This window comes from Mesitornis unicolor, unplaced genomic scaffold (assembly GCF_000695765.1).
Source record: "Mesitornis unicolor isolate BGI_N332 unplaced genomic scaffold, ASM69576v1 scaffold21566, whole genome shotgun sequence".
Taxonomy (NCBI): Eukaryota; Metazoa; Chordata; class Aves; order Mesitornithiformes; family Mesitornithidae; genus Mesitornis; species Mesitornis unicolor.
In genome coordinates, this window is record NW_010190587.1 from 1 (window position 1) to 10,269 (window position 10,269).

A 10,269-nucleotide genomic window follows, 5' to 3' on the forward strand; every position below is an offset into this window, starting at 1 on the left:
CGGCGGCCCCGGCCCCGCTCCGTGCTCTTGTCTCGCCGGTCGAGCCCCGGTTTGCGCGGGTTTTCCTCTCCCGCGGAGGGCCCTGGAGCGGGAGCGGGAATCCTGTCGAGCCCCAGGAGCGGCCGGAGCAGGAGAGGGCGGCGTGAAGCCACTTTTGCTGCACATGGGGGCTTAATAGATGCAATTAAATATTAACGTTGTGCTAATAAAAATTAAATTTTCAAACGCTTGAGAAGCTGTAAATAGGAAATATTGCTGCAGGAGGGTTTTTTTTTTTTGAGGGAAAGAAAAAAAAATAATATGGAGGAGTGAGAAAGAAATAGAGCCCAAAAGTTAGCATCATCCTCTCAGTGACTCGCTAATCACATCTTTGCGCTGACCACTACGTCTCTGAACATGTGTCACTTGGTGGAGCAAGAGCAAGTGCTCACCTTGTAGAGCTCCACGGGTCCTATTGTGTTTAAATCTGGCCTTTAGTTGTATACCTTCCTATAGATAAAAGGTTATTGCACTTTAACAGGGGGAATAATCTGTCCTGCCTTCCTACCTGGACAGCAGCTGCTAACGTGAACTCCAGCTACTAGAGGAATAAGTCATAGCCTGGCACTGTGCGTGCCACTCCATCCCCAGTGTGGTAGCCATCTAAAACAAGTATCTTATATTAGTTCACGTGTAATTCCTAGCAGGCAGAAGTATGCGTATTTAACAGCCTGTCTCCAGTCTTTGGATATGATGTAAATATATATTAATGTAAAACTTAAATCCAGTGACCAGTTTCACTTGGCTTAAGTCCGAAACCCAAGTGTCGAGGAAGAGTAATTTAAGTGTCTCTCTGTTGGGGATGGTAAGAGGTGTTTGAGGGAAGAAAGGGGTGTGTTACTGATTGTTCATCACTTCAGGGGATGGTGGTGTGCGTGTGTGCATATATAAATATACACATGCCATGTATGTATACGCACACACGTATACACATTCACCCGTACGTGCATTCACTTGCTATTTCTTTTCCTTTTCCCCCTCTTCCCTGCAGAGTCAAGATGGCTAAAGGTGATCCGAAGAAGCCCAAGGGCAAGATGTCTGCCTATGCCTTCTTTGTGCAGACGTGCCGTGAGGAACATAAGAAAAAGAACCCAGAGGTTCCAGTCAACTTTGCAGAGTTCTCCAAGAAGTGCTCGGAGAGGTGGAAGGTAACTTAATTTGTGACTTCCTCAAGGGATGTAACTTCTTATGGTGCCTGCTAGGACGATGTGCGTGTGTGTGAACACGAAGGGAGCCGGTGCTGTTTTGGTCTTTGTGCCGCTTTTGGCAAGGCATCCTGGCCATTGATCGGGTGCTGCTGATTCCTGTAATGATTGTGAAGGCTGGAGCCCGGTGTATCTGCCCATTTAGGTGCTTTCACTACAGCCTGGCCTTTTATTCCTATTCCCAAGCGGTGTCCTTCAGCAGTTACCTGCCTCCAGGCCTCTCTGTCCTTGAGGGGGCTGTGCTTGTCCCATTCCCGTTACTTCCCTCTTGCTGCGTGTGCCAGTTGTGGCTGCGGTCCTGCGCAGGACCTTTGCCCCCAAGGTGGTCCAGTTAGAAAACAAGCAAATTCTGAAACTCCCCTGTCGTACACAGTTGGTATGTGTTGGCTTGTTTACTTAAAGTTTGCCAGCTATTGAACAGTTGGGTAATCGCAGGTTTGGTGTCTTGTTTTTTGGTTTTTTAGACCATGTCAAGCAAGGAGAAGGCTAAATTTGATGAAATGGCAAAGGCTGATAAGGTACGATATGATAGAGAAATGAAGGACTATGGACCAGCTAAGGGTGGCAAGAAGAAGAAGGACCCCAACGCCCCAAAACGACCACCGTAAGTAACTTTGAGGCATTAAATTTAGGTTTGTTTTCATGCTCTGTAACACACTGTTGGGTTTCTATAAAGGAAGTAGATGGGGCATACTGTTGGTATAGCAGTGTTGGTAATATTCATAACTTGATTACAGTATTGTAAATCTTCTAGATAGCTTGTAATCTTGAGCACTAACAGGAATTTTCAATACTTGGTATCCTTAAACTTGTTCTGATGAAAGGTACAGAAGTGATCTAGTCACAGCGAGACTTGTGTATCTGAGATGAAATTGGGTGGGAAGGATAGACAGCACTTCATTAAAAACAATACTTGGGCGAAGGCTGCAAGTCTGGGCCTCGATAAAATCAGATCACGTTTGGGTTTGCTTTTTTGTTTGTTTGTTTTTAAGTAAAAAAAAAGGTGTCTCGGTGTGTGAGTGCATGTGCGGATGTTGTGGGTGAGGAATGGAGGAAGGAGTTGCTCCCTGGGCGTGCTGCTGCGGTGCTGACTGTCCTCTGGTGCTTCTCCCCAAGGTCTGGCTTCTTCCTCTTCTGTTCAGAGTTCCGCCCCAAGATCAAGTCGACAAACCCTGGCATATCCATTGGGGATGTAGCAAAGAAACTGGGCGAAATGTGGAACAACCTCAGTGATGGTGAAAAGCAGCCTTATAATAATAAGGCAGCTAAACTGAAGGAGAAGTACGAGAAGGTAAGGCTGGTTTTCACTTGTGCCGTTCTGTACCAACTCTTGTGTTGATGCGTTTCTGTAACGTAGACCCAACTAAGGTGGCCCTAGCGTAGTGAGCATCTCTACCTTATGGGCTTGTTCTCATTGCGCTCTGTGCTACGTAGCCGAGCTTTGCGTGCGTTGGGATGGAGTAGGTTAGAGAGCGGCAGGTGGATTCAGTGAGGAGGGAGAGCTTTCCCCCAGTGACGCACAGCGGCGGCTCCTTGTGTCGCTCCGGCACAGGGTTTGCTCTGCTGTTAAGGAGCTTTGTCCCGTTAGCAGGAAACTTGTAAGAGACACTGGGTTATTTCCTCCTCTTCAAAGAAATAACTGTGAACGCAGGGTTCAAGGCCTCCATCATCTGGAGGCGGTTGAGTATGCTTAGGTGTCTGCCGATCTGTGTTCGGTAACGCTGGCTGGCTCCCTTCTTGGGGGTGCAGCTGTGAAAGGCCAGTCCCTTTACGTTAACGCCCGCTGCTGTACATATGCTGTATGTGTTTGCTGCCTAGAGCAAATTAAGACATCCCCTTGACTTTGCAGGATGTTGCAGACTACAAGTCTAAAGGAAAGTTTGATGGCGCAAAGGGAGCAGCGACCAAAGCTGCTCGGAAAAAGGTAGAGGAAGAAGACGAAGAGGAGGAGGAGGATGAAGAAGAGGAGGATGAAGATGATGATGATGAATAAAACTGTACAATACTTGTCTCCATGTGAATACCATAGAGTAGGGGAAACACCATAAATGAAGCACCTCTTATTTGAGATGGTGTCTCTTGCCCTTATTAGGCTTAATTAAAAAAAAATTTGGATGCCGATCGCGTTGTAGTTTCTAAAAGTGCTCTAGAAATTGTAACTGGTTTACATGAAGTGGCCATGGGTGTAGTGAGCACCCTGAAACTGTATCAAAGTTGTACATATTTCCAAACATTTTTAAAATGAAAAGGCGCTCTAGTGTTCTCCTAACTCTGTGCACTTTGCTGTTGGTGTAACAAAGCATTTAAAAATGTTTCAAGCATTTTTTTAATTTGTAAGGTGGTGTTACTATATGGTTATTGGCTAGAAAATCCTGGGTTATAAACTGTACATATCTATAGTTTGTAAAAACTAGACAGATTCTTGTGGTACATGCTTAGAGTTATGATGCCTTAGAGGAGCAGTGATTACTTGGAGAGGCTGTTTGTTCCCCAGGGTGCCATGGCCCAAAGCATGCACTGTGAGGGTAGATCTATTTACACTACAGTGGGCGTCCATTTAGCTTAAAGTTGTCTTTCTGTATATAGTGAAATAGCATTCTGCTGCCATTCTTAGTTGTGGAAGGGGGTTCAGCTGGCATGAGAAGTGTATGGATTTTTTTAGTTAAGTGCGGTAGTTTTTAAACTGAAACTGTAGACATCTCTTCATCGTCAACTAAGTGAAGAGCCAGTGCAGCAACTGAAGTTCAAAAACACTCTGTACTTAAATGAATTTGCAACGTTCTGGTTTTTTTGTATGTTTAGAATGCTGAAATGTTTTTGAAGCAAAATAAACAGTATTACATTTTTAAAACTGTTCTTGACAACACTCTAAATTTCTGGTTTAAAAGGATCTTAACAACAGCAAGAGGTTCATTTTGAAGTCTGTGGCATCCCTCAGGGCTGGTGACTTTAGGAAACATTCTGACTCAAGGATTAAATAAAAAAAAAAATAAAAATAAATGGTGGCCAGCCAAAACTGGCTGAATTGAAAGAGATGGCTGCTCCAGCTAATATGCAATCATAACTGTTTATGGCTGAGTGGCATAAGATGCTATGCAAGTTTGAACTTTATTACTTGAACTTGGGAGCCTAAATGAACATTCATGACATAATTGTTTGTTTGTGTGTGTATATAGCAGCATTCAGAGATGCAGAGAAAGGTAGGTGGCTAGGAATGAGGCTGACACCATGGAATAAGTATAAAAGCATAGTTGGATTTTTTTTTTTTCCTCCAGTTGTGTTGGGTAAATTTATAGCCCAAATGCATTGCTGTACATATTAAAATGTGCCTTTTTTGTCCTGTGTTAAACTGTTTCGGACTTGTGGTTTTTTCTAGCATCTTAACTTGTGGCAGGAGCCAGGCGCCTGGTCTAACCCTGCTGAAGTAGGAGCATGGCGCAGGTACTTTGTCCTTTCTCTAACGATGCAAGTTTTAATAGGGACTGGGTGCTGCGTGGTGGGTTGGGGGAGCAGTGCAGGTCTCTTTCCCCTTTGGTGACCAGCTGCCTGTGTTGCAGTCTTGCTGTCTATCCAAATCCAAGCTGGGGATGTTTTGCAGCCCTTGAAAGGGAAAGTTAATACCTGGTCTGTGGCTGGCAACTCTTAACCTCATTTTTCCTTAGCATGGAAACTCTACAAACTGGGGAAACTATAGCACCCCATTGCTACCCTTGGCTTCCCTCCTTGTGCTGGCTGTGGTTAGCAGTCAGTGTTCGCTTGGCAGCCAGGAGGAGATGGGAGGGTGAGGATACTTGCATTAATAGCAAGTCAAAGTTGTGGGCTGACTTACTAGGACAGGGTAACTTGTAAGTGTAAACTGCGGGTATGGGCTGCTGCCACTGCTTTGTTTGAGCCAAACTGCAGATTAATGAGGGCCGGGCTAACTTAACAGGCAGTAACTGCTTGTAGTGTGGGTAAGACTGCTCTGTTGGCTAATGGGGTAGCACATCTGGCTACCTGTGACTTCTCAGCATCCATGGTATCTTGGGAAAATGGCTTGATCCTAGTGTTGAAGATGGACTAGAACCTGAAAGCAAACCCATGCACAACGTGGTATCTAATAAACTATGAAACGTAGCAGTGTAGCAACTTTTTTTTTCAAAGCTAAATTACAGTTGGATTACTTGGAAATACTTCTGTAGTTGCTTCATTATGGCGATTCTTACTGTCCAATGTACAAAAAGCCAAGTGTGAGATGGCCCCTATTCTATGGGACGTTACATTTTAAAAGCCTCAATAAAGCTGCATCTGCAAAAGAATTAGGTACCTCTGTATTCCCTCCCACTTCTACATGTCTTCTGATGCAAGGGAGAAGTCGACTGGAGATTCCAGCATGTGGAAATGTGATGGGGAAGTGGTGGAGCAGAAGAGAAAAGCGATGGCATCATTTCGGGAGCTGTAATACTGTTTCTATTGTCTAGTTGGCAAAATCTCCCCTTAGCCACATATGAGAATTAGTGTAGATCACTGCTGTGCAAATCGAGCTTGGCTTTGAATTAACTGCTAGTGAGCTGAGCCCCTATTGATAGTATTAGCAAATAAGAACTAGAGCTGGCACCTCTTTGTCTTTGTTATATTGGAAATCTATCGAGTTGCAGGGCTTGATTAAGGTCTTGGACCTTACAGTGCACTACCTATTCCTGCTCTGCAAACTTTTGAAATGTGGCATGCCTTGGGGATGCTGTTCAATGCAATGCTAGTGCAGAACTCCAGGGCCTCAAATTTGGATATTGCAGATCTAGTGATGTTTCTGCCCTCAATACCCTGCCATTGATAAATACCACAGTGTGAATGTGTATAAATAACACGTGATTTCCACCACAAAACCAACTGGTTTTTGTGTTCTGAGATGTCATCTCCAATATTGGGAACTGCCTAATTTCACCTAGCTCCATTTTTTTTGTTAGAACACCCTCCAAATGCTCTTTTGGCTTTGAAATGGCTATGGTGTTTCAGAGCAGACACTTCCACTTCGGGCTGCTGTAACAGCTGCAATTTCGACTTCGGTTCCCAAGCCAAGTGGAGCAAGTACATCTCTTATTAACTCCATTATATGTAGAGAAGGGTAATGATAAAATAGATTTGGGGAAAGGGAGGGATGAAGAGAGACTCTTCTTGCATGACTTTGGCAGAGCTGATTGTGAGGTGGCTTGTGTTCCCAAAATGTGATTTGTTGCATCCCCCTGTGGCTGCTGAAGTCAGGCTGAGGGGGGCTGTGAGGACAAGGCTTGCACAGATCATTTCCCATGGTTGATGCTGTTTGGGTTGTGCTCAGAACTATGTGTAGGCCTGAGAACGCAGTTGCTACCGAAATGCACCACATCTCTCTGAAATCAAACCAGCTTGGGGGTGATGGGATGAAGGGGGCTGCTTTGTGCAGGCCAGAGCCTGCCACTGCTGAAAACGAGCCCGACAGTCTATTAGCATGACCCGGGGAGGCAGAGGAGTGATGCTTTCCTGCTGCTCTGTAGCCTATACATTTCTAAATTCAGTTGAAATGTGGTAAATGCTTGGTGCAAGCTGAACATGAACCCTTGGACTAAAGGGGGCTCTGGAGGAGGGAGCACATGGGGGGAAGCCCCACTGTGGGTGTAGGTTTGCTCACTGCAAGCAGTCACAAGCAAAACTGTGCTGCAGGATGGTTTCCTACTGCTCATCTCGGTGTCCTAATGCATCTGTGGGGAAGCAGTGCATTAATTTTTCTGTAATAAAATTAATTAAAAATCCTAGTTCAAATGCACGTTGAATCAATTAGCAGCGAATGGCTTCAGCTCTAACAGAGGTCCGTAGGAAGGGGAGAGTCTGCTGTGGGGATCGTACTGGGGATACAGGCAGAGTTGAAACATCTCTCTTACCTGCTCCCTTTGATTTTGATATAGTTTTATTAACTCCTAACAAACCCTGCAGGAACAGCAGTGAGGTGCGAGGGCTTCTGCTGGCTCTGGCTCAGGCGGTGGCAGGTGAACGGCTTTTTGCTTCCAGCCTCCAGCACAATTTTGGCAGCCGTTCCGAGTTTCTGTTTTCCCTCTGCTTGCTCAGGCTGTTGTTCCACGGACAGAGAAACATCACCCAAGGAAGCCTGTTTCTGCTGAGGGTTTTGGGAAGCAGGGCTTGGACCTGGCAAAGAGGCTGGGATGGGCCCTCCCTACTGGCTTTGCTGGGGCGAGAGCAGGACCCTGTGTTCACAGCCGCGCTGCCGCTCGCTTTCTGACAGACCCCACGCTCCCCTCTATGGATGTGAGCCCAAGCTCGCTCTTCTCTTAAGAGATAACGGGAGCGACTGTGACAAGTGACAGATTGATTTCTTTCTGCTAGGGCTGCACATTTTAATGCAATAAACTGAATTGCGAATTGCAGCTGCACTGCAAAACAAAGTGTGCTAGAGACCGTGGTACTAAACGGCTGCTCTTCAAATGCGTTTCAGCTTGCAGTGGAAAAGGGACCACATCATCAGCGTGCCTGACAGAGGGTTTCATGCCCTGTGAGGTGTCTTCATCCCTTTTCAGCAGACTGGGCTGTGGTGTGAGCATGTGTGCCCGTTTGGGCAGCATTTGGCGACCTGTGTTCAAAGCACTGCACCAACATCTCATACTTTAGGTCTGATACGCACTTGCTAAGTGGGGTGGGGATGAGCTTGTGCTGACAGTCCTTGCCTGTGCTAACAATCCTGATTGGAATTGTCTGCTGCTAAGAGCTCTTCCCTGAGCACCGGGATCCCTAAATTAGGCAGGAGAAGGTGTCCACAGCCCTGCTAGAGCTGATAGCTATGCCTCCCGGGTGGTGAGTACCTCCTCCTCTTGTTCCTGGATGTGGCACAGTCTCACAGAAATGCCTATAAGGTAGTTAAACCAGGGTTAGTCTTTCTGTTAAGCCAGAACAGACATGGCAAGCGACCTCCTCGGGTCTCAGCAGCCTGGGCACTGTATGGAGCAGCAAACTGGTGCTGTGGTGGGGTTGAGACCTTTGGAGGCTAGGATGTATAAAAGCAAATCTTTGTCTTGTTGATGTGGAGAGGTGAAAATGCATTAACCAGGGTAAGGGGATGCCTGTCCTGTACCTGTGTCCCCTGATGTGGTTGACTTCATGTCCCTGGCTGAATCTAGCAGCCAGGAAAATCCCAGCTGGGAACTGAGCTTTGCTGTGGCACTGGACGTTTCAATGGTGTTTGCTGTTGACTTTTGAGTTCCTGAAGTGCAGAGTACCACCGCTGTGCCCCCATACCTGCCACCTTGGCATGCTTCTGGCTGGGTGCTCCCCACAGACACCTGAGGAGCAGGAGCAGCCCCTCTGCATGGGTGTCACCTACCTGTACACGCTGCTGTAGCCAAGCCTGTGTGAGGAGACAGGCAGGCAGGATGCTATGAGTGATGAAGTTGCTTTTTCTTCCCAGCCTTGCCCCTTGTAAAGCTCCCTTGGGTATTTCAAGTCAGAAAAATGTTCTTTTTTTTCCCCCAATATTAATCAAACATGGGCTGGCTTTGTTGCTGTAAGAGCTTATTACTTGTAAGTGTTTTTAACTGCTGCTTTGTGAAGCTTAAGATTTGCTTTATGTTAGTTTAGAAAATTAAGACGTGTAGAAGAGTGAAGTGGTTTGAGGGATTGCTTGAGACAAATGCCTCTTGCCTGCTGCTAATTACTGTGTGATTGCTCTTTTCCTATGTATTACCTGGGATGTACCAGCAATAATTCATGGTCTTGCAAAAGAGGCTCAAAGAAGGTGGAAGCAGAGGCAAATTGGTCTCTGGTTTTCTTAACAAAATATGTTGGTCAAGTTTTGTTGTCTTTAGCTTTAGAGCTCAGGCTGGGGATCTTCCTTGCAACTGTTTTAGGAATTGCTACCTGCAACTCCAGGTGAAGGTCACTCCCCAGTAGCAGGGTGAGCAAAAGCAAACGTGCATTGGGTCTTGTATTGCTTGATTTTGTTGCTTCATTAAGTAACTTAATTTTTGCAAGCTGCTGGGAGGTTTTTCAAACCAAGCTCGAAGATCAAGGTGTAAGTAAAAGCCTTAAAGAGAACTCTTTCTTCCAAGGGCTTGTCTGGAAGTGGAATAAAACCTGACCAAATAGTGTTAAACTGTCTCATTAAAGATCAGTGTCACTTATTGCATTCATTGGGGGTTCCCCACCAGAGAGAGCTGCCTAAGCAAAGAAGTCAGCTAGATCAGACTTGGTGTTTTGAGCCTTGAGGGCAACTTGCAAAAGACCTTCAGTGGTTTTGAACATAGGAGGAGTTGGCCTTGTTTGTTTTCCGCTATTCCCCGTACAACTGCAGTATGTCACCTTCCCCTCTTCGGGCCTTGCAAAGGTAGAAACCAAAGGTGTCTCCCTTACAGGCTCAGCACTTTGCCTGCACATTAACTTCTGTGGGGAGCACCAAGAAATACTCCTGCAGACCCAGGGAAGATTGCCCTTGATGCTCCTCATTTACTGGAAGGTGTCATCTTAAAAAGCCAACTCCAGTAACGGTTCAGGCTGATCTTTCCAAGTGTGAAGCAGAAAGAAGCCCCCAAGCCCTCCAAATAAATGGCCCCACAACTTATTTCCAGGTGCTGTTTCACAGATCTCTTAGCTTTTAAAGACCCTTTTCCTTCACCTGTTTTGTTTCCTCCTCCCATCGCCTGCCCCAGCTCTCCCTCTGCGCAGTGAAGCAGCTGTGGTCAGCAAATCAGACCTGATGGCTTATCTGAGGTGGCGTAACTTACTCCCAAAGTTTGGGAGCACACTGGTCTGTGTTTTCCTGCCCGTTGGGAAGATCTGCAGCTGGTGTGGGCTGTCTGGGCCAGCTCTGGCCATCCACTAGTGCTGTTCCCCTGAGATTTTGTGCTCATGGGCAAGGGTGGAGGCTATGGCGATGCTGCTGGCCGGTCTGGCTGGTGCACTTGGAGCTGAGTGGCCACGATGGAAGTGGGAAATGGGAGCAGGAGGTGGCAGAGGGATGCGGGTCTCCATGTCTTGAGGAGCAGACGGCATCCAGCCCGCAGGGTCT

The 10,269-nt window shown here is 46.5% G+C and overlaps 1 protein-coding gene across 1 annotated transcript; it reads left to right on the forward strand.

Annotated features, from left to right (window-relative positions):
• Positions 1-1,030: 1,030 nt before the first annotated feature.
• Positions 1,031-4,593, forward strand: HMGB3 (high mobility group box 3). Its single transcript, XM_010186456.1, has 4 exons — positions 1,031-1,187; positions 1,709-1,848; positions 2,361-2,535; positions 3,094-4,593. The coding sequence occupies exons 1-4, from the start codon at positions 1,038-1,040 to the stop codon at positions 3,235-3,237; spliced, it is 609 nt and encodes a 202-aa protein (XP_010184758.1). The 5' UTR covers positions 1,031-1,037; the 3' UTR covers positions 3,238-4,593.
• Positions 4,594-10,269: the final 5,676 nt, after the last annotated feature.